This window comes from Perna viridis, chromosome 1 (assembly GCF_037379345.1).
Source record: "Perna viridis isolate PV_CMFRI_1.1 ecotype Kerala chromosome 1, ASM3737934v1, whole genome shotgun sequence".
NCBI classification, from domain to species: Eukaryota; Metazoa; Mollusca; class Bivalvia; order Mytilida; family Mytilidae; genus Perna; species Perna viridis.
In genome coordinates, this window is record NC_142445.1 from 42,088,129 (window position 1) to 42,114,079 (window position 25,951).

The 25,951-nt window shown below is 31.0% G+C and overlaps 2 protein-coding genes across 19 annotated transcripts in view; one reads left to right on the forward strand and one right to left on the reverse strand.

Annotated features, from left to right (window-relative positions):
• The window catches only part of LOC148628824 (solute carrier family 4 member 11-like), a 60,704-nt gene extending 36,546 nt beyond the window's left edge, over nt 1-24,158 (reverse strand). For 2 of the 11 annotated variants that reach the window (XM_088595215.1, XM_088595198.1), the window contains exons 1-2: nt 5,685-5,832; nt 569-753 (exon numbers count right to left, since the gene is read on the reverse strand). In XM_088595215.1, coding sequence (XP_088451341.1) covers nt 569-753; nt 5,685-5,719 — 220 coding nt within the window. In that variant the 5' untranslated portion in view covers nt 5,720-5,832. Of the gene's footprint in view, nt 1-568; nt 754-1,795; nt 1,939-3,730; nt 3,858-5,473; nt 5,569-5,684; nt 5,833-6,394; nt 6,621-13,973; nt 14,013-15,045; nt 15,119-16,979; nt 17,229-24,081 lie in introns of those variants that run through there. The other 9 variants (XM_088595237.1, XM_088595231.1, XM_088595225.1 and 6 more) reach the window with 9 other exon arrangements.
• Nucleotides 24,159-24,207: 49 nt separating this feature from the next.
• Nucleotides 24,208-25,951, forward strand: part of LOC148628825 (F-BAR domain only protein 2-like) — a 34,061-nt gene continuing 32,317 nt past the window's right edge. For all 8 annotated transcript variants that reach the window (XM_088595264.1, XM_088595284.1, XM_088595268.1 and 5 more), the window contains exon 1: nt 24,208-24,328. In XM_088595264.1, coding sequence (XP_088451390.1) covers nt 24,302-24,328 — 27 coding nt within the window. In that variant the 5' untranslated portion in view covers nt 24,208-24,301. The remainder of the gene's footprint in view (nt 24,329-25,951) is intronic.

Below are 25,951 nucleotides of genomic sequence, written 5' to 3' on the forward strand. Positions count from 1 at the left end.
ACACTATCTAGTCATCAGTCTCCTCATAGCAACAGAACAAAGATAAAAGACATCAAACTATGAATGAAATAACATTACTATACAAACATTCATGTATTGTATTGGCTGATGTTCTAAAGATCATCCTTCACAACCAAATATTAAAGGACAATTGGGTGGTATGAATTCAAAATTTCTTTTATACAAAATGTACCATCTTCTGTAGAAACACCTTACTACAGGATTTAATGTTAGAGGCAAGACTATTTACAATGAATTGAGATTACTATCTCAGATTCTACACTGGAATATGATGTGTGGAAAAGGTAGATATTTGTTTTTCTCAGGACAAAGGTGTAATTTACAGATTGAATGCCGAATATATGATTTGTAGATGTTCCTTTGAGTGTATTGTACCTATTAACAGCTATACAACAAATAAAGATGACAGAGTTTGTTTGACTTACACCAGAACATTTTTATATCTTTGTTGGTGCAATAAAAACTGTTAAGCTACAGCTAAAAAACTACTAATTACAATATATACACACGTCATTTAATGAGAACTATGGGACAGAATGATACTTACCTGAATCATTGATGTCATAGGTGTTGAACTTGTTCCCTGCCTCACTAAAGTTGAGTTGCTGTTTACCATTAGATTTCCCATCCTCTATTAGGTTGAGAGACTCCTGACTAGTACTTGGATCTTTGTCTTTGTCAAAGACATCTGAGAACATACCATTCTGATGGTTGTCACTGTCACTCATTACCCTACAAACAAACGTTTAATTGAAATAAAGATAAAACTAGATATCACTGATATGGAATCCATCTCTGTGGATCCTGCTGAACATCATCATCAATTTGACCTTGAGGAAAAAAATTCAAAATCAAAGATCATCAACCATGATATGGTACACATTGTCTTGAGCTCTACGGCCTGGACATAATTTGCTATGGAGGGCCAGACAAATGGATGGACAGGCTGATCACTATAGGGCATCCACCACTTTCTATGAAATTTTTTTTGAGATAATGGCCAACCAAATGCAATTATATTCAGCAAAAAAAAATATAGGCAATTTTTGGGACATTAAGTGATACACGCCATAGAATGGTGAAATATGTTCAAAATGGCTGAACTTGAAAACTATATTTTGGATCTTGCTGAAATTTGAACTTAACCTATATTTAATGGTACTAAACAACCATGGAAAGTTTTTAAAAATTCATAGCTCTGTTTTCCCTTTACCATCTGGAAACTACTGGGGATAGACAGACAGGCAGACACAAAACTATTAAAAGGGTATTTAATAATACCTCACCACTTCATGTGGCATGGTATGAAAACCTATATGCTTGAGACATAATTATGACAAACACACCAAAGTTGCTTCTTATTCTATTATAACTCCTTCTTTTGTAGAATCAGTAATAAAAAGCTGAGCTAAAGCATATAATATACACATCTACCTGTTTTTTTTTTTTTGTGATGATCATAATACAATGAAAAATAAGGGGGAGCTTTTCTCCATGAAGAAAAGGCAGTTGAATTCCCAAAAGCATTTTTGAGTTTTAAAACACTGGGTTGACATTTTACAATATTTAACTGTAAAATAATGGATATATAAATGTTTAAGACTGCTCAATAATACTAGAAAACCACTGCAAACATTTTCAATTTTTTCAAAGTAGAACCAAATTATAAAATTCTCAAAAGTACGGAAGTACTGTAAACAAAGTAATTTTCACTATTTTCATGGTGGACAGAAAACTGTTAAAAATAGAACCTATAAAACTGATTAACACTGACCTTTTTGGAAATCTGACAATATGTTCACTTTACAGACTCCATGAAAATCAGAAACCGCAAAAAATAAATTTGCTTATTGCAATCTATCTTGTAGTTTCCAAAAGATGTGTTTTGAAAAAACAGATTAGATATACACAAACAAATGTTCCTCAATGATTATATAATGAGACAAAAATCAAATACGCAACTTGAATCAAAATTTTCAATCAATATACCACATCAATATAAATATATGTCAGTAAATAGAAAATGCTCTTACCAAAGTCAAATCAGTCCTAAGGTCTATGAATAAGATAGCTCTTACTTATGATTTTGATGTCTTTTATAATATTTACTTTCTAATTTTTACTTTTTTTTTTAAAACAATTCATCATTTATGGAAATCCATAACATTACAACCTTGATACAAGTTACTCACTCATGCATATCAATACAAACAAAGACCATTGAAAGTCATGTGACAAAAAATAATTGGAACTGATCAGAAAAGCATTGAGGTAGAATCATTAATACCTATTCAAGTAGCTGCCTTTGTAAGAATCATGTAAAATCTGAACAAGTGGCTCCAAGGAGCCTGAATTGCTAACCTGGTTAAAGTTTGTCTTTAAAGGGTAATAAATTTAACAAGGAGATGTCAAACAATTTTGACTCAAAAAGACATTGGTAGGACTTATCATAAGGATCATTTCAGCAATTAAAAGTTTCTTTCTATCTATTATAGGTTTCAAGATATTGGCTGGAAACCATAAAAAAAAACAAAATTTCATCTTTCAAGGGCAATAACTCTTACAAGGAGTCGCCTGACAACTTTAATCCCAGCAGAACCTAATGGTTTTGAGATATATGCGAAAAACTACTGTCTGGCCCCTATGTTCCTATGTTCTATTTTTAGTAATGGGGGCCATGTTTTTTGATGGATCAAAAATCTCCACATCAGTTCTATGCAGGATATCACAAGGAACATTCATACCAAGTTTGGTTTCAATTGGTCAAGTAGTGTAAGAGAAGATTTTTGAAAGAAATAACATTAAAACAGGCAAAAATCGTTGAAAAAGGACAATAACTCTAACATGACCTAACGGATTAAAACCAAAACTTGATTGAGAGATAGATCTCATCATGCTGAAAACTTTTACCCAGTCAGAATTTAGCTAAACCTAACGGTTTTGGAGATATATGTGAAAAACTACTGTCTGACCCCTATGTTCTATTTTTAGTAACGGTGGCCATGTTTTTGACAAATCAAAAATCCCCACATTAGTTCTATGCAGGAAACCCCAAGGATCATTTATACCAAGTTTAGTTCTAATCAGTCAAGTGGTTTCAGAGGAGAAGAGTTTTGTACAATTGTTAACGACAACAATGGACGCCAAGTGATGGCAATAGCTCAGATGGCCTCAGATTACTCAGATTAATTACTTGTCTCATAAACACTTAGAGATTTATGTAGTGTACAGAAAAAGTTCCATGCACTTGTTAGTTATTGGCATTCTTCATTACTTACAATTATGTTTAGGTTACTAACTCTTTCCAATTATTTTTTTCTATAATACACAAATGCAACCATAATACTAGGATCCAGACTTCTAAAACAAGTAATTATTTCATAATGTGAAGAAAAACAAACCTGTAGTGGTCATGAAGGGAGTAAAGAAATAAGTAAAGGCTAATTCAGAGTTCAGAGCAGTAGACGACCCTGTCATCCTACAAGTCCTTACTAATCCACTGTTATTTCTGAATGGTCAATTTACAAGCAATGTTACAAAAGTCCATCCTAAGTACATACCATTCTTTTAACATGTTAGCAGATGCACTAATTTTCTGGGTCATTGATATGTTATTAACTTGTGTCATACATGCGGTACTATTTAAACCGAACTACAAACTGGTAAACATGCACAACAAAAAAATCATGTACTAAATTAGAAATCTTACTTTAAGGATACAAGCTACAAAATTTTACCCCAATATCATCCATTGCTATACATGCATTGAGGATATTGAGGAAACAGTAGGCAAAATATTTCCTCGTTGATAAACTTCCTTATTTTCTTCTCGTCTCTGTCTCTGTATGACATATACTTGCCAATCAAGATTTACATGTCAATTTGAATTTCATTGCAAGGGAACTACATGTACTTTATAGAATTGAACAGAAATGGTATTCATACCATTTTTCAACCCCTTAAACACACCACTTGTAACAGTTACGATATATTTTCATTTCAACAAAAACCTAATAGGCTTTAAATGGATGAAATGAGTTGTAAAAAATTTCCCTCCAGATGTTGTCCACTACTATAACTAAATACACCTACTATATATCACCAGTACAGTCACATTGTAGATATCATTTACTTTTCAAATCAATTTACATGCATGATTTTTTTTTTTCCAACTCTAGTTAATGCCGTTTATCTGAGGACAGTTTCACATCTGAGATATTATCCCAGTCAACAATGTCACCAAAAATGCATAACTTATACTAACCTATGATAATTATCAATCTTTCCTGGACAATCCAAACTCAATTATGACACCTAACTTATGATAATTACCAATCTTTCCTGGACAATTAAAACTCAAAGATGACAGTAAAGCTATGATAATTATCAATCTTTCCTGGACAATTCAAACAGTGAACAGAAAGAAAATAATAAAATTATGCTTATAAGCTTATGAAAGGAAGATCTAAACTTATGATTTTGACATTTTCTATTGGTTTCCCAAGTTATGACCCAAAAAACGGACAATGTTACTGGATTAACTTTAATCATAATTTCAACATGAATGTAACTATTCAGTTATACAACAATAACCCCTATAACTATAATACTATTCAATGTTATGATTTACCTGATTTATCTCATTGACTTTAATGTCTATAGAATATAGTTTCATGTAAAGATTAGATAGAAAGGTAGATTCCAACAAATTCAACAAAAAATTTAGAAATGTAAGATTTCTGGGATGTATTTGGTAAATTATTTATTTCTGTCACAGGTTTAATCAGCTTTAATATACTGATCATTTTAAGCTTAAATAGGGCAAACACAAATTGTCCACCACATCCAATAATTAATATGTATGGGTACTAGGACAGTTGTCAAATATATCTATCCTACCAAAAAAAAAACGATTAACTTAGGAATAAAACTATCAGTGGCAGATTCAGGGATTGGATCCCCCTTTTGTTGAAAATTTTTTTAATCTTACACAAAATTTGGGCTAAATGAGCAAACAATAACCAGGAACCCTTCCTTTTTTTCTGGAACCCCCTCTCCAAATTCTATGGACCCACCCAAGACTATATAACTCATTAATATGACAGTGACATCTTAGATAAACTTTTCAAAAGATTTTCTCCCACATAACCACACCAATAACATTTCTTCAGATGAATGTTCAATTTTTATTAATTAATCTATTTCTGGGATTAACCAAGAACTGATTACTTTTCTCCATAAGTGTGAAAGACAGAAGAATGAATGAACAGACTAACATTTACAGGGGTCCTGTTTGGGGAATGGGTTTCTTTGATCATATTTAATGCCCCTCCCCCTTTTTCCAGCCACAAGTATTGTATATATATACATTTATATATATATTGTTTCCAACAGGATCTAGTCATTGCACAATCAACAATTTTAAACTCAAAGCATTAAAACTGAACTGTACCTGTTCCACAGATAAAAAGACTATTCATGATTAGTTTGTGGTTTGAATTCTTCTTGGGTCTAAATAGTGAAATCAATAAAGTAAGCTAAAACAGATGTTCCCAATATACACATTAACAAATGGAGTATTGAAAACAACTGAACTTGACAGATCAAACTGTTAAATATACATGTGGAATTAAAAATCAATACATTAACAGTAATTTCCTTACCCTTCGGGAGGCAGATCAAATGTTATCTTGACCATTTTCACATAAAAATTTCCTTTTCCAACAATGAATTCTTTTTTTTCTATTACAACCACGTGTACTTAGGATGACTCGCTGTTTTTATGTGGTTACTCTGAGGTGAAGTCTATTTAAAGGACTATGACAGTTTGTGACAATGTGTTTAGACTTTGAAAGGTACTTAATTAAATAGTGTTTACAGTAAATAAATGGTCAAACAAGCAAAGGAAAATAAAAGAGTAAGAACAATAAAATATTTTTTGTCTTTTATCTCACAGTAATCCACACTGCCCAAGGGCAACCATTGACGTAAACCAAATTGACAACTGAATGTTTTAAATCAAACAATAAATTTAAGGGGGGGATTAAACTCTTAACACACAGTTGGTGATCTATTCATTAAACTATTGTTTAATTTTATGACCTAATAATTTATAAAACTGATTATACATTTTTCATAAAAAGGGAGATAATGCAAAATTATATAAGCATTAAAATTTGTAATTGAGTGATCTACAGAAAATATGTTCATAGGAAGTAATAGAATGAAGATTTTTTTTCTATCTAAAGATTACAAGATTTTTTTTTTTACTTTCTGCTGATACCTTTAAATAGATCACAAGTACAGTGATTTTCATGGACATGAAATATTGACTTTATAGGCCTGGCATTTGTGTATTACATGCATTACTCACAGTACATGACTTGTATTTATAGTCATTCCTTAAATTTGAATTATTCTTCCACAAACTTTGAACTCAACATTACAACCTGACTAAAAAAAATACATCCAACATGTTAGCCAAATCCACATCACATCAATAAACCACCCCCAAAAATAAGAATGGAATCCTGTATTTTTTGGAACACTGCCTTCACTCAGCTGATATGATTAACTATCATATGTTCTCAACCTGTGTTCATCCAATTAGTCAAAACATTATGAAAGTAGCTCTTAATAACAAGAGTACCAAGATTATAATAGTGTTCTGTCACTTCATAATACAAAAATGTAAGTGTATAAAGTAAAATAAGAAAACACCACCATGCACAATTTTAAAACCTTACCAACCACTTAAACAATAAAGGATTAAAGAAGACTAAACAAACTGTATTGTCAACCCAAGTGGATGAAGTTCACACAAGGTCACTAGCTACTTTTAACCTTTCAATCTAGGCTAAACATGTCAAATGAAGCAAAATTAGAATAAATTTGCCTCACATTTTCATTAGAATCCACATTTGATTAGTAATTTGAAAAAAAAAAAAACTTCTACTAATATTTCATGCTCACAATTTTCCTTAGTTTCTAACAATGGCCCTTCTGTGTGGAAACAAGAGCTGAAAAAAATTCTGTTTATCTTTATATAACAACTGTATTAAAATTCTGAAAAAGGTACATAAAAAAAAAATCAAATATCAATAATCTTTCCAAAACACCTACTTTAAAAAATTCAGTAAATCTTCTGATTATTGAAAATTATGCAGAACTGATGTCTAGAAATGCTATGTTTCAGTGTTTTGCTCTTAGAAAAGGTGAAGGAAACTCTAAATAAGACTCGGAAGACAACAGATTTGTTGCCTAAAGGAAGTTAAGAATACATACATGGTAAACTGGTACTGGCCATTAATTCATGTCCATATGCACAAGTTCACTAACTACCTTATAAATACCTTCTATAAACCTTGGTGAAAGTATTCTTATTTTATCATCAAATCATTCAAAGCCTGGCCATGAAATGAGGTTAGAACATTTCAAAAGCCATGTTAAGTAATTTATTATCATGTCAAAATATTTACTGTTAAAAAAGTAACAGAAGTAAAAATATAAATGATTACAGGTATACAAAACTATCTTGTTCTGTTTTTTTTTTTTTCAAATTTGGAAAAGGTCCCTACCAAGGTTGTGAATAAAGTTCATTGACTATCTAAAAAAATCTAATAGAATCAAGCTATATTTTTATGGTACATGTTTTTCGATTTTGATTGGTTCAAATTACTGGTAAATGGGGGTTTGTATTAGTCAACATATTCCTACACATTCAACTTAAAACCTGAAGAGATTCAGAATGAAGAGCACACACTGTGTGTTTAAATGCATAGTCAACATGTCAAATTTCAAGTAAATTTAATGTATGACAAGAACTAAATTACAGGAAAACAATTAACTAAAACCCTGTATTTATATAAATTTAAGCTTTAATTTCCACAGATAACTAAATTTGTGATGCCCAAACATTGCCTCTTTAGGTTCCATCAAAATGGTCCATATTTAGGATGCTACCTTACAGATTACTCAAGTTGATCATATCAGACACAACCCAGAAATTTCGTATAATGCTGCATAAGACACGATACTCATCTGCAGATTTAATGTTTGGGAAAACAAATTTTTATGCATAACAAATATTCCAGTCATAAATTGAAATCTAAGTTATCCCCCTTCCATCAAAAACTGGTACATGTATATGCTTTTTCCACAGTATTTCAAAATTAAAACAAAACAGATAAGTAAATAAACATGGAAGCCCTACTTTGTCAGATGAATACTGTCAGTGCTAAATTGAAGCAGTAAATTAATATTAAAAATTGAACTTTGGACTTTAATTGAAGTGTGTGTGTGTAAGAATACTAACACTTGTAAGATGACATACTAGTCTAGTAAGGAGATAAGAGACCCCAAAACACAATTTACAACATCCTGAAATATCATACCCTTAAAACTGACGACAAGGCAGTAGAATCAGCTATCTTCTTTCATGGATAGTCTATAATCTTAATTAAAGGTGAAATAGCTAGGTTCACCCTTTCTACCCTGACTTTACTTTTTATGAGCAACTTGGCAGGTGTTTCTTGAAAAGCTGAGGAGGCTTACACTACCGGTGCACCTGGTCCATGCTCCCATTTTTTAGAGGAGTCTGAGTTGCTCATTTACTTTTGTTTCTTTGTATGCATTATTTTAGTTACTTTATGTTCTTTGTTGTGATTGTCGGTTTTCCATGTCTGGTCTTTAGCTCTGGGTTACATTCTTTTGATTTCTGCTAGAATCTTGGTTCCCTTGATTACTCTTTCAATAATCATTGATCACAATCAGCCCCATAAAATATGAAACTTACAAATGATGTTTTAATGCACTTCATGCATGTATTGCACATAAATTGAAAATGAAAATTACGGAAAATTGGAAAATAAAAGCTAAATTGTTGAAAAATAAGCTTATTTCCTCAGACATTTTATATAAGAAGTAGAGCACACACATAACTCCTAGATATCTATACAACATTTAGGCCTTTCGTATCATCACAACACCAGAAAAAATTTTTGGTGGGCCAATTTTAGATTTTAAATACCACCCCACCAAGCTCTCTAAAGACTGAATAGAAATAATACTTTATGATGTCAATCTGACATTTTTATGGTGCAATAGATTAACCATTATTCAAAGAGTCAGTTTTAATATGAAAATAGTATCTTTCAGGAAACAAGTTGATTTTTTTACAAAATGATACTGATGTTTATGAATCTACTCCTTTCTTCCACTTTATAGAAAACAATACAACTTGTGGGAATGCCAAAATCTTATCTTCCATTTATTTATTTATTAACAAACAAGGTCACAAATATTCTAAATTTTCCTGTTTTTTTCATCAACAGTATTTATAGTGGTATTCAATTGCACCCTCAATGAGTTCTCATCAGCATTTTAGGATGGTGATCAGGCATAACAATTTAATATTGTGAATTCTGGCAAAATCAAGAATTTCCGACAAAATGGTGGGGGCACTGACTGGTCTAATGGGGAGGCCCAACTCTAGTGTTTTCTATAGATTTAACCAAACTTTTTGAGGCCGGGCCCCTTGGATCTATCTATGCGAAATTATTGGTGATAAGCTTTTATGTCTAATTGAGCAAGTAATAATTTGTGGTCCATGTTTGATAATACGAAGACCCATTAGAGAAAAGGGCACTAAGGAGTTGATTCACCACTGTTAACAGTGGAGAATTTATTTTTAAACTTGTTGCAACATAGTAAACAAGTCCAGACCAGATCACTGTATCTTAAACAAATTTCCAAAACAACAACAAACTGATTATTATCAAAACTCGTGAATCTTGTACAAATGTATTTATGTTAAACACGTACATCTTTAGATAAAATTCAGATTATTTCAAAGGTCATAATATAATTAAATGTGATACATATTAAAGTTGAATAAGTGTAAAGATACATTTTGAAAACATTTGACACTGGTATGAAAACAAGCCAATCAAATTTCAGTTTTGCTATAAAATATAATTTGATCATTAATCATAGTGTGGTATTACAAGGTTATACTGGAGATAAATAGTCTGGTTCTACAGTACTGTTTGGTACATGTACTTAGTACCAATCTTTATAAATATCAGACAGGATGTGATTCAAGCATGACAAAACCCACAAAAATCACTTTTATTTTTTATTCTAAACATTACACACTACATTAACCAGTCATAGTTTGTCATTTGGTTATTCAAATGTAGTACTTTTGGGAAAATAATTATGTTTATTGACTAACATCCGAATATCAGCCTAAATATGATTAAAACTGACAGTACAATACAAAATACAAAAGTGTGCCAAAAAGGGATTTAGCTGTCCAACACAGCTCTTACCATATATATATATCATATTGACCTTGTCGAAATCCATATTAGCATAGGCCAATATGACCTGTTGGACAAGTTAGTCAATAAAGGTATAATTGCATAAGGTTTTCCATATTGGCTGAGTTATTGGTCCTCTGCAAGTAATAATGGACTTCGACTACCCTCAGTCAAATATGGCTAGCCTCGAAACAAAAACTGAGCCAGTATGGAAACCCTTACGTAATAATACTATTATATAGATTGTTTATAAAATTGACACTTGACAAAAGTTTGTTGATTCAGTAGATAGACGAAAGGTTTCCTCCAAAATATAGATCTGTGTGCAAAAAGGTGTATTGTTATACATTGTATAAAAATATGGTATATTTAGAATAAAAGAGCATAATTTTTTCAAATGGGTTTTCCTCTTCACCTTGAATAACCTCTACCATTGGTTGTTCCTGAACTTTATATGGATTGATACTTAACAAAAATAAATTATGCTTACATTTATCATTTTAAGCAAATGAAATGCTAATGACTCTATCACAATTAAACCTGACAGATTGTTTATTGGGACATGCACAACAAATTATGTCTTCTTTAAAGTTTTTATGAATAACCAAAGGTACTCTGGCCGAGACTTTTAGATATCTAATTTGCCTGGTGACAAATCTCACATTATTATACAAGATAAAGAAGCACCAAACATGTGCACTTTTTAAGCATGTTCTATAATTAAGAGAAAGTACACTTTACTTGTCTAAGCAACTATTTAAGACTGTCTCTGTTTATCAAAGGTGATATTATTTAATTTAAGGAAGCTGGTTACTAAATTCCTACACATCATCCAGTTAGTCCTGCTACTACACTTAGACAAACAAGTTTTCACTACTTCCAATGCAACTTTCACATCTTTTAATCTGTATTAGATAGAGATCACAATGCCGGTCTAATAGTCAGTCCATCGTACATTCCAGATGATATTTATAGAAACACTCAGTAAAATATTCTTTAACTATGACATAGTAATGTGGACCATAAAATAAATTATAATTTTAATAGGGACACAGCATCAGTAACATCCTTTATGTGTCTGAAAGATGAATGCTCAAATTTTTTCTGTTGGAAATGACATACATAATTTCATCGTAAGAACTTAAAATGCGGATGTGAAGTAGGTATTTTAGGAATTACCAGTAAGTCTTATACATTTGAGGACATCACCCATAACAAATTGACAGTAATAATCATCAATAAATCCATGATTTAACTACAATTAGCTCAACCCACATGGTAAAGTCTAATATCTTATTAATGATGTATTTTTTGATAACCAGGAAGGAGTTACTGCCCTTTCCCACAAGGAAAATTTAAACTTCAGAGAATATCTGTGATCACCAGACCATCTTTCTCCAGTATTTCTAAAGTGTTCTGCCTCACTTAGCATTTTGTTGAATACATTTGTTCAGTATTCTAAAGTATATATATGTAGAAGTTATTCAAAATCCGCATAGCAGTTTGAGAAATATACATCAACAAAATGACTCATACACCAATCCTGTATACATATTAAGTTGCACAACTCCATCTTCAGGTCCATTTAGTGGTCTCCAAAGTTTTACATCAATTAAAAAAAAAAGGTGATTGAACAGCATCACTTAACGTGTTAAAGGGAAGTACCAAAGTTACTGAAAAATCATTTGATTAGAAATGATACAAAAACTAGCAATCCAAGAGGATTTGCATCATCAATTATTCCAATATCCATATCATTACTATCTTCAGTCAAAATATATATATATATATATATATATATATCAGATTAGTACTAAATCAGATTGGTCTATTCAGTTTAAATTTTTTAGGGTAACCTATTGGGATCTATAAAATATCAAGCCCGGTCTACTCTTTCTACCAGTGGGTACAGTCATTTTTTGCCAATAACAGCCATGAACAGCTACAGGTGGATCACTGATTCCAGATATCTTATCTTTTTCTAGTGTATAGTATTTTAAGGAGGTAGACATCAGGTAAGGCACACAACTCTTGCAAATCATTGGAACATTTGTGTAAAGCATTTTACATCAATCTCATCTAAGCATTAAAGTAACTTGGATTTATTTCATTCTATTTCAAGTAAAAGCTTAATAGGCTTAGATGAAACTGAATATGATGCAAACATACTACAGTGAAACTTCTCCAAACTGGACCCTCAGAAAACCGGTCTTCCCTTCATTTTTGAAAGTCCCGGCCGATATACCTTAAAACCTGTGCATTTTGTCTTCTATAGACCGGCCACCCTTTAAAACCGTACATCGACCAGTTTTTCACAGTTTTAGTTACATATATCAAATAAAAACAACCTCTCAATTCCGGCTGCCCGGTTATTGTTCACCTGTAATAAATGTGTCAAAAAAACTGTAAATGATTGATAAGTAATTTACGGAAACAATACAAATAATTAATTACCATCAATAGCCCTTTGATCTTTAATACATATTCTTTCATAACCATGAACATTATTTTGTCGGCAGTACTGTTTGTAAAATCAAATCATTTACAAATGATGCAAGCTTTGAAATGTAATAAAAGGCCATAAGTTTTTTAATTGGCATTATACATGTCTCGACCAACAAACTGACAAGGTGTAGGCTTATAGAACACATTAATGGAAACTGCTCTTAGAATGCATGGCTATTTTTCACAAAATCGGCCATTTTTTCTCGTCCCAGTGGTGGCCGGTTTGAAGAAGTTTCACTGTACTAATTTCAACAGTTATGTCCCTTACCCCAGGTCTTCCTCCTTAACTTTAAGTTCAAATATTTAGTCTTTACTTATTCTCCCTGACTCTGTAAAACTTTTCCAGACCTAGAACTTTAAAGCTGCATTAGCTGCCAAATTTTGATTCAACTGAATTTTGCCGATTCAATGAAATAAGTTTATAGTAATGCAATTGAAGCAATAAATGTCGATAATACCTACAGAATATTGTGAAAACAATGTATTTTTAATCAGAGATCGATAGCTCTGATCTAATCATTTTTCGCCATCACTTCCGAAGACTGCCGACAGAACATTCACCTGGGTTAAAAATACTTTAACCTTGGTAAAAAAATAACAATAACGGATACACAGGTAAGCATGTGTCTTGTTTTTATTTCATTTCATCTATATCTTGATTAGTTTTCAAATAGATAATTACCATATTTGTGCCACATTATATCACAATACGTAAATTTCAAAAGGATCCTTGTGTTATATTCAATTTTTTTTCTTTTACAGCTTGAGTCCATTGGTGTTCCTAGCCATTGAATGACCACTTTCGCTTTGCAATCAGATTTGTTATTAATGAAGCGACCATTACTGCACATGCACGGATTAAGGTCACCTGAAGTCACATGCATACAATTTATCTAGGTCAATTTTTTGTCTTGCAAGACAATAAATATACAGACACCTATTTCATGTATTTAATGTTTTTTATTTGTGGATATCAAATGAAATTATACAGGAAAAGTACAATTTAGAAGAAATAATTCAAAGTTAAGGCATATTTCAACAGAAACAAAAATTTACAAAAATGACAGCTAATGCAGCTTTGAATAATATTAACTATCAAAATAAATATTCAGTAAGAAAACTAACCTTTTTCTGTGAGTCTTGATGTAAACATTCAGCAGGCACCTATAAAGTGAAGAGTAGAGTGGACTGATTTAAATCATGTTTATCTTTCCTAAACTTAGCAAGGATATAAATTCAGAATAAACAATTCCAGAAATGTGAGGGAAAGGGATAACAATGGATCTCTAGCATATTAAAAAGCTTAAGATGAAATGGCTTATTTGTCAATTTCTCTAAAATTTAGGTGAATTGAGACTTGTAATGCTGAAAATGTTATCATTCAAAATTGAAAAACATCAGATTAGGCCACATAAAATAATTTTCAGATTATATACTCTAGCTGGTCAAAAAAGGACAGAATCAAAAATTCAATCATTTATAGCCATACAATTTCATTGTTGAATTAAAACTGAAGCAGATTTTGATATCCTTCAAAGTACAGATCAATTATTTACTAACATTATGTAAACATTTAATTCATTTAAATCATCAGTTCTCAAAAATAATCAATTCTAATCACTTTTCAATGCATTTTGTATAACATCTGTTTCATTTGTATATTTGTAATAAGTAAAGCTTATATCTAGCAGAAAAGATTATAATTAGCAGTACAGAATACATGTAGAAAAATAAAGACACTATCCAAGCAACAATTCTAAATCACTAATTTAAGTCCCTCTCCCAATTAAATGGTCCTCTTGACCATGAAAATCAATAACATCTGAAATATTTTTCCTACTATCATTCACCAATGTTTGAAGGAGATTGGTCAATAAATAGATCCAGAGGACAAGATGTTTTGACAGACACACAGACGGACAGGTCAAAAACATTACACCCCTACAATTATAACTAACAATGCAGAATTTAACTAGCATGGCTGATTATAACTAGTGGTGCAGATTTGAACTAATAGTGCTGATTTTAACTAGCAGTGCAGATTTGAACTAGAAGTGCTGATTACAACTGACAGTGCAGACTTTACCTAACAGTGCTGATTACGACAAGCTGAGCTGATTTCAACATTAGCTATCTGTTAGACATGATAGTCTGAAGGTGATAGATACATTGCATTCTAATATTAATAATAATGCACCTTTAATTCAGAATTTTTCCACTACCAATGAAATGATTTAGAATAAAATTATATTCCACTCCTTAACTCCAGGCTAAAAAGAAATATAGCAAAATAATAACTAATTACTAAGTATGCTCAGGATAAATTTACTGGATTTTTTTTTAGCAAAAACACTAACCCTTAAGTCCATCACATATCAAAATTAGTACATGTACAACCAAAGGCCTAACTTTTGATGACAAGGCAAAAATAGTCTGAATTTAAAAAAAAAATCTTGACATTAAAGTACATTCATTTATCACTTGAATATGAGTTTAAAGAAACATGTCATTGGCAGATGGCACTATTACCATGATTTTCATACCAAAACTTATATCTAACCTAGAAGAAAATTTCCTCCCCTTTCATCATGCCTAGAAACGAAAAAAGCTAGGTGAGGTTTCACATTTAAGGACTTTTGTCTAAGAATCAGGCAAAATATGTATAAGGTGTGGCACATGAATTAAAAAACCCAGATTTTATTGCATTATCTAAGAATGTATACATCATAACCTCCAGAAATAGCCATCTAAGTGTTTGAAAGTTTGCTTTTTAAGATGTTGATAGGTCAAATTTAGTTGAAATGCACCATGGAAAAATGGTAGGAATATTTTCTGCACTTTTTTCCCTATATAAGCAGTAAAAAATACACAAAGATGATTCAAGATAATTTTTAATAGCTTTTCAGTTGTTTTCTAGATGAATAGAACATGTTCAAGGAAAAAAGACTAAATTGAGAAAAACAATGTGCCATCCATTGCCAGATTTTTACACAGAATGGTACTTTACGACCTAAAAACCTACATAGTCTCTGAGATAGTGTTCTAGGTAATAACAAATCTTTCTTATGCATTATACATGAAAGAAAGAATTTAACCCCAAAAAAAACAAAGATAAGCTATCAACAGTTCAGAAGAAAAAACTACAGTTATCATCTGAATCAATAACATATTATAAAAGCAATTTTGTAACATCTTTGTTGTTATATATTGAAGTATACTAATAAATTTTAAATCAATACCTCAATCAGACAATACATTTAAGAAGTGCAATATTCAATATATCAAATTAGACACATTTTACGTGTACTGAAAAATCCATTCAAATCAGATTACAACATCAGATCCTTAATTTATTTAAGTTTGACATTTCCAGAGAGCAAACTGAAAATACCAAACATTAATACTAAATTAAAGAGAATTTAATTCAATTGTATTTGGGAATGGCTGCATGTAATTTTCTTCACATTACAGCTATGTAAATCTTAAGACAATTTTATTCAAGACAGATACATGTACCAGATATACATGTAGGAGTAAAAATCCATTCATTCCTTGTTTGTTTAATCGATATGTTTTTATGTGTCATAGAATTATTTCACAAAATTTAACTCAGTAAGTCCTTCACATAAATGACTTAGGCATCAACTGTACATAAAAGAAAGTCTCTCAAAAAAAATAGAACTAAACTTAAAACAAAACATTTGATGTATTTCACATATTATAAAATAACCAGAAACTTTCTAAATATTCATGTTTTTAGTCTTCTCAATAAAATTGCTTCCAACTGAAAATTCAATTATCTTAAACTAGTAAAATGCATGTAGAAAGCTAAACAAGAGAATTATGAATGCATGATCCCAATGAAATCTAACTCACTGTGTACGAAATATTAGAGAAACCATAGTGATGTAGAATTTATTTTCTTGAATCAAAATTAAGGTTCACTACTGCAGTAAGTTACTTAGATCAAGACAATAGATTTCTTTCACAGAGGACCAGAAAAAAAAGTTTATTTTCTCAGCATACATTTTAATCTATAGCAACATAAGAGACAGAGATATCAATATAATTACTTGAAAATGACTGATCAATTTAAATGTGAATGTTTTAACAATACTAGATAATACCTACCTGTTAGTTCTAAGTATTGATCCAAACTCTAATCATAAATGTTGTAGTTCTTATAATATATCCTTCAATATTCAGCAAAAATTTGGCACTGGACTGTTATACTGGCTCAAAGCTATCAGATAAAATTATCAAAATGTCACCTCCCAAAGTTCACAGTCTTAGGTAATCACTCATCTGTGTCATTTGATCTACCAACAAGGTTCATCATGATCAATAATTAACTGATGTCTTTAGATCATAATAAACAGCCTGCAATATTAAATAAAAAATCTAGATAAGAGGAATTTTGTCCGAGAGACTATATAGGATATAGGTCAAAGGTAAAAATGTTCATAGGTGTTGCTGTAATCTTAAGTAAAAATTTAATCAGCTCAATTAAAATCAACTGATTATCAATACCATTGTACTGAGATAAACTTTCTATATAAACTTGAGGAAAAACACAATGATCATGCAGATTAAGCTAAATGTAACTTCAAAGCTTTAATTCAATACCAATAAACAGCTGCACTGCAGCATATGATATGACAGCACCTTTTTTTTTTAAAGTTGCTTATGATTAGTGACTTTTTGCATTCACAAATTTATTTTCCTAGGCATTTTGGATTTGTGAAACTTGTCTGCCACAGTATTCAGGAGATTGCAATCAGGGCAACAATTTCTATGTTAAAATGCATTGAAACTTACTTGGGTTTACTAGAAAATTTAATTAACTTTTCCTTAATTTTGGGCTTGTGCACATTTTCTTTCTTCAGCATCTAAGATACTATAGGTCTCATTAACCACTTCCGGTTCAAATGGCCACCCCCTATGTGGTACCAAAAACACACTGAACCTAGATCTATACATTGTAAGTGCATTATTTGTGTGTATTCTGATTAAAAGTGGTCAATATAAAGCTGAGAATGTGTACTTTAAAATCATATTTGTAATTTATTGCTTACATGTGTGAGTAATTTGCCTCCATGCTGTCAGTTAGCAGAAAAGGTTAAAATGTGGATTTTCAGAATTTTTTATTCAAGTTAATTTTGTGAAGGATTTCTACAATCATCGTACTATTTGTATAATGATTTTGAAAGCCTTATTTTCCAAGCTTCGCAATGGTATGCAACTTTAAGGTGTCATTTGTCCTGGGAATTCACGGTGAAACTTTGAAAATTACTTTTTCAACATGTAAAGTAATGGAAACATTAGAAGTGGTTAGTGAGACCATAATCTGATATTGTGTTTCACAGACAATACACTGATTCTGGATAGCTCTAACTACCAGTATATTCAGGTCATAGTGCTTGAGGCCCATTTAGATTTGATTGACAGATGCTCTATTATGGGTATTTCAACTATTGGGGTGGTTCCAAAAAGGCATCCAGTTCTAGTGATGCCATTCCCCATTACTTTTAATGTAAATAGCAGGGCTTGCCGATATTTTCCAAAGATGGTGAATAATCTCATCAAATATTATATCACTTCACTACAATTTAGTTCCAGAATGCATGCTAAAAATCATAAAACCATTCACATATACACATCATAGACTAAATGAATGGTTTTATCTGCAAATTTATTCGGTGATTAAATCAATGCAATTGATCAAAAGCGGAAATACATTGTTTATGTTTCGATAATTTTTTTTTTCAACCAGAAAGCTTGAGTTTTTAACATACAGGTACTTGTTTTAATTTTTTTTCTCAAAGATTTAGTCTTCTATTTGGTACTTAAAGTCAATAAACCTAAAAAAATGCACAAAAAGAAACAGAACAAAAAGGAGTATACTTCCAAGATGACAGCCATCCTATCAAAAAATTATTTCTATTAAAGTTCTACAGTTAATATTAAATGTACTGACAGCAACTTATTCAATTCATATTTCACTATGAAATGGGCTAAGTAGGACACGTGCACATTTTCCTCTTTTGATAAAAACATGTAAGTTTAAAGATGCATACAACTGTTTAAGCAAAAAAATCTGTGAGCAATGGGTCACTAGTGCCCTGCTTTCAATCACAATATAAGGAAAATAAATGAAGTCCTTTGTAAACAGGAAGTTGTTTTTGAATTTTTCCAAAAATGTATCCCACCATATGGCATACCTACAGGAAGGTTTCAAACTTCAAAAATACAGTAAAAAATAAATAAGTCCTTAGAAAACAGGAAGATGCTGAGGAATTTTCCCCAAAATCAATACCACATGGTGTACCTACAGGGAGAATGTACTCACATTTCAAGCCGCAGTGATGAGTAGTTGCTGAGAAAACTGATGAAAAAAATTGTTACAAACACCAACACATGGACACACGGACAAGGGTAAAACAGGATACCCCTCTTCATAGCAGGGGTATAATGATCAACATCTAAGGAAATATTTTAGCATACAGTGCATTGAATCTGAATGGCTCTAACTACAAGGTGATTCAGAGGTCATAGATCTTGAAGTTCACCAAACAAAATGTTGAGGGAAAGATGGACATCAATTCACCATAATTCTTGGTCAAAAGTTAAGCATATAAGTATAACAACATTACTTTAATAAAGAAATGCTTCTTTCCATGCTGTCAAAGAATGGAAAGTATTAACAATATTGAGCTTAAATATAAAAGGTATGACTCCTATGGAAACATGACATAGATAACTGTACATATATTATGTTTAAGGTTAAAGCTCTGTTGAACATTTACGTCCAAAATAAGGTTTGTATGATGACATAAATCATAACATAAATACATTTAAATTTAAACTATATATAATCAAAGTACTCATGTACTCTAACAATTGATTGTTTTAAGCATTAACTGCAATAATAAGGACAAGATAAAAGGAACTAGAAGAACAGATATCAACTTCAAAAGTATCTAATCAGAAGCCTTTTGTTGTAAATTGTTAACACTGATCTCTTTGACATTAATGCCACCATTCCGAAAATGAATGAGTTTCAATTTATCTTAACTAAAAACACAAAGCAAAATACATGTGGTATTGTAGTACTAGTAGTCCAATATGTTGGTTGTTGTTTTATGGAACATCTAGATTAATGAACAAAAACTTATCCAACATACTGCATATTTGCACTATAAACTACTAGTTGGTCTTTTCCAATTTCTTAATTTTCAACTTGAAATTCAATTTAATGACCTCCAGGTGGAAGATGCCGGTCAAATCATCTAAAATTGTTTAAATCAATCCTGTCCTAAGAGACATGTACCTTTCAGCTAGCCACAAGTATATTTCAGTTGATGAAATATCATGATAATTACAAATAGCAGTAACATCAGACCACAAACTGACTCCATTCTAAAGAAAATTAAACAGTAAGAACTATTACATGCCATCTACCAAGCAAAATTTTATTTTGATTTACCATCATCTCACAAGGTCGTGAGATGATAGTTCGAGTTAAATCTAAAGCAAAGTAACATGGCGCCGCACCATGCCCTTTATTCAGAATGCCATGCCCCTTTTCCAACATGCCAAATGCCCTTTTGGGTTGCGAAAATGTACCCATGTTAGAATTTTAGCCCTCTTGAAACCACGAAACATCGCCACCATTTTTGTTGTTTACCTAACATGATTTTTAGGGTCAAATTTGACACTATTTATTTTCAAAAATACCTAAAAACTCCAAAATCAAACCCCTAATTCGCATTTCAATCTCATTTCTTTAATTAAAAGAGTCATTAATCTGACAAAAGGTGTTAATTGCTGTCTAAACAGGTAAGAGTATGTTTTATGACAGAGGAGCAATCAGCTGATCAGGGTTTGACAATTAGAAAATGAATCCCGATTGGATCTACCACTACTTTATGAACATCCAATCATTTTCTAAAGATTAAATTCTACTCCACAATTAATTTGACAATACTGTCATTTTAAAAGGTCTTCAATTTGTAGAACCACGTGTGTAAACAAATTTTAAAATTATCATTGTTTATACAAAATTGGTTACCCGCCCTACAGTCTTCACATTTCCTGTAATTTCCTTGTAAATTCAGTAATGCTCCTAGTTTTTAGTAAAGTCTGAGTTGCTCATTTGCTTTTGTTACTTTGTATGTATGATTTTAGTTACTTTATGTTCTTGGTTGTGTATGTCTGTTTTCCATGTCTGGTCTTTGTCCCTGGATTACATTCATTTGATTACCGCTATAACCTTGGTTCCCTTGATTACTCTTTCAACAATGCAGTATTTTCCCAAGTTTTGTTTGCAATAGTTCAAAGAAATACTATTCTTTTCAAATAGTGATGATTTTGGATATCCAGTATCAAAATACTTGAAAATTTGTTACATTTCCTCATATACTGCACCTCAGGGTATGCATTTAATGGAAAGAAAGAGTTGCCCAAGTTTCCATTTGTCTGTATTCAAGAAACTGTACAGCATCATGCTGTCACATGTTCCACTTTAGACTTATTTAGGCCCCAAAAAACTTGCTGAACTGTAAATTTTCAAGTTTACATCAAATGGAAAGAAGGGAACATGTGTTCAAAGAATAAATTTTCAAATAGTAGAAATGAACTTAATGTAAATAAAAGTTTTCTCATTTTTTTTTTTTTTTTTAATTTGAAAAAACTTAAATAGGTTTGGAGGAATCCAACACAAAAAGGGGGCTTACAAACTTCAATCAATTATAGTGCATGCACATGCTGTTCAACTGAAAACGGCCCTTTAATGCTTTAGTGATTGTCTAATTCATACATTACTAAAGTAAAACCCACACAGTTTGCAAAATATGTCCCGAAAATGTCAATTCACACACTGTCCCACATAAAAACACCAATGGGTTTTTTTCAGAAGTTGGCAGACATGTGACTTTCTCAAATTAAGTTTTAGTTCAAATACAAAGGTTTTAATGTTGTAATTCAGATATGTCTTCGATTTATTAAATCATATAACAATTTTTAAACAAATCAGTGTGCCCTAAAAATCAAACATAGCGACAAAAATTGCCCTTTGGAAAAAAAATTACCATGCCCTTTCCTACTCCTAGATTTAACACTAAACAGTTAACTGTACTAAAAATATGTAAGGATTAATATCAGAACACAATTATAGTTTTTAACTTAGCCACGAGTTTTCAGTTTGGTTAATTCCACATTCATTTTTATCCAGATTGATATAGGATAGGTCGTTGCGTGTCAGTTTAATACAAACAAAGTTATAATTCTATATTCGAGAAAATATCATTTAAAATTACTACCAACATTTTCAAAAGTATATGATTGGTATTTCTGTTTTTGACAGCATATGTACCAAAAATGAACCAAGTTAAATTTGAAAAAAAATTTCATTTTTGTATACTTGTTTCAATACAAAAAATGTTTGTATTCAATAATCAACCAAAATAAGTTCTCTAAATAAGCACTTCTTAATATACCCTTTTTAGGTGGTGAATGCTACTTTGTGGTATTTCAATGATTACAATACACAAGATATAAGCATGTAGATTGAACTCTTGTGAACAATTTTCCAGGTGAAATAAATTGATGATCTGACTGTTTAATGGCTAAGACTCTTTTTTTTTTAATTTGTGGTAAAGCACCTAGACAATTTAGCATTTGCTACAAAAATGATTCTTTTTTTCTTTTGAAACATTATCCTTCATTTGTCAGTTTTGCAGTGTCTCCTAAGGCTTACAAGACTCAAACTTTTCATGCGATATATAAAGTACCCACATTTGGAGTTATGAAGTGTAGATGGTCATAGATCAGTGTATATAGGATAAAAGTATGGCAAGCCAAAGTGGACAAAAATCAATATTTTGTAATATTAGAAAATGAATTTTTAATATTACAAAATCATTTTTTAATATTAGAAAAGATTTTTTAATATTAGAAATTCATTTTGTAATATTACAAATTAATTTTCTAATATTACAAATTCTTGATTTAGTAATATTATAAAATATCACATAATTTGTAATATTAGCAAATGAATTTGTAGTAATAGAAATTAAATTTGTAATACATGTATTAAAAAATCCCTTTGCAAAATCAGTCACATTTTTTAATATTACAAAATGATTTTCTAATATCAAAAAATTGCAACTGAATACAACAAATCCATTTTCTAATATTAGAAAATCAATTTCTTATATTAAAAAATCGTTTTTTAATGTTAGAAATTCATTTGAATTTTTAATATTAAAAAAAGATTTTTTAATATTAAAAAAGTGTTTTGTGATATAAGAAATCTAATTTGTAATATTAAAAAATGAATTTGTAATATTAAAAAATCATTTTTTAATATTAGAAAATGCTCATTTTTGTCCACTTTGGCTTGCCATATAAAAGACTGTTTGGGGTAAAGGTGGTACATTAAATAAACTGAAGACCTGCCTTTTCCCAAAAACCAGGTGTATACATATATATGCAAAAACCGCAAAAGAATACATTTCTGTGGTATATTTGCTTCCTTCCTTATTCAAATATTCAAACAATTAGTTTTTTTTTTTATGAAAAAAAAGTTATTTTTTATGCATATTACAACACTTCTAACTACCCAACGAAAGTTTGTAATAATCAATATGGCTTCGGAAAGAAATATGACCAATTTTATAGCACAGACTTTTAGGTAGCTATAAAGTGTTTAAAGAGTTGGGATATTCATAGAAAACTTTTTTTCATGAAAAACTTATTTCAAGTATGTTTAAATAACATAATGAGCATATATACCACCCCAAAACATGTTTTATTGAGGTTTTTGGATGTATACACTGGTTTATCGGATAATCTATCTATTTTTTGGTTAATACCAAGGTTTTCAGTTATACAAGCTTCCCAGGTCAAGGAGCTGTATGTACTTAGCTGTTGGACTGTGACCGTGTGATTTTGTGGAATTCCAATTGTCAGTCACTATACTGCTAGCATTTAATGTTATTTATTTGAGTTTAAATCACCTCTCTGATGAAACAGTTACCTTATTTATCCAACTTTAGCATGATTAAACATGCCGAAATGAGAGTGAGAGTGAGAAGAAAACGGGTACTGTTGACAGTGTTTTTCATTTTTACAGTATTGGCCTAATTACTCTTTTTAACCATTTTAAGTTTAAAATAATCAACAAAGTCACTTTTTGTAGGTCTGAATAGATGGGTGAAATAGTAATATATACATTAATAGTACGTAAGATATCTAGCTGGGAGCACTCGACTTCTTCAATTTTCCCGGACTTTTATCAGTTAACAGACTAATTAAACGCTTGATTGTCCCCTTTGAAAATTCCAAGTTTGAAACGTAGCTGAGATACAGACGCAATATTTGCGCAGGCGCATTAAAATCAAAATAAACGCCATATTTTACCAATCAACCCAGATGCAGTCACGAATTCTAGAATGACAACGTTCTCAGATCATTTCTGGGTACTTAAATGATACATTTTGCTTAAACAATTTCTTAGCAATCTCCATAACAAGTTTTTTATTCGCCAAAATTCCATATCGCTTACGTATGAAGCTCAGAGAAAGGGGGTGTTGTTTGAAATCGTGACATGATCCTTGGAACCTTAATTTCTGCAAGGACTAATAATGATTTGCTTTTAGTCATTGAATTAAAAGTGATATTCCCTCGTTTTCGTCGATTTTGAATACATCGATCTTTGACAAAATCGAATATCTCCGCATACTTTAGTTGGTTCGTAGTTGAATGGCTTGAGCTTGATTCTTATTATTGTACTTCCAAGTTACTTGTCACAGCATTCTTACAAGATATACAAAATGTATTCTCTTTTTCGAACTTCTGGGCACTTCCAGATCTTGTTTGAAGGGGCAGTTAGGTCTCACTCCATAAGTGCCTTTGCTTAACTAATGTAGATCCCAGAAAGTCAATTCTAGATCTGTTGCAGTTGCGTTTTATTCATGTAATGGGGGAGCATGATTTGACTCACAAAATTATACTCAGCCACCAAGGATCGAACCCTTGACCGCTCGGTGACAAGCCAGCGACAAACCAATTCGGCTAAAGAATTAATCCTTTAGCCAAGTCAATTAACTGGCTATTTAAATCCCACATTTATAAAAAAAAAATCATTTTTTGAACGTTCTTTTGAACAGATCATACAGAGCATTTTTATTATTAGTTGCAATATTAAATAATATTTACTATTGAAAAATAAGGATTTTTCCAACTGTGTAGAAGGACTTGGTAGTTAAGTATGGTACATACTGAAATGTATTACTCATACCAACTTTTTGCTTTACCCTAATATTCTTTTGCCGATTTTTACATCATTCCCTGATATTTCCAGCTGATAGTATGTATACATTTACAAAATAATATTTTTATTAGGCTAGAATCAATCATTTTTAAAATGTTTTACGAAAATTTGATTTTTATTTGATTATCAGTTTTCAGAAGTTCCGAAATGTGTTTCCAAAATTCCTGCACCCAAAGTCAGTCTGGTTTTTTTGTTACATGTACAATTTTATTATCAGGGATGATTTTTTTGCCACTTGTTAGCGGAATTGTGCTAAGTGAAATCTGGATTTTACTGTTACAATTTTTTTTTTACTGTGTGTGTGTGTATTTATTTATGATTTTACCAATTTCTGTTTTGTTTGATGGCCTGGTAAAATCATCCCTGTATTATATACACCATAACATTATTAAAATATTCAAGGGTGATGAATTAAAATTGCATCAGTTTATAATTATGAGACTTCCTTTTTCATTCTTGATAACCTTTGGTGGTACAGGGATTGATACTTCAGTACTGTATGGAATTCAAATTCAGACATTTCTTTTTTAAATCAAAATCAGAAAAACGTAAAATTCAGACTAGAAAGAGAGGGCACACAGTGTTTTGCAGAAATGCATTTTGTTATATATCAAATTACAAAGTGATGTTCTTTTAAAGCTTTTTCTAGATGATTTTTTAGTGATCTCTATAGAATGAACCAATGTTTTTTACTCCTGCAATGGTTCTTATAATTGGACATGGACTGGTGGGTGTCAAGTTCAATTTTGTGCTATTTGAAATATTTTAA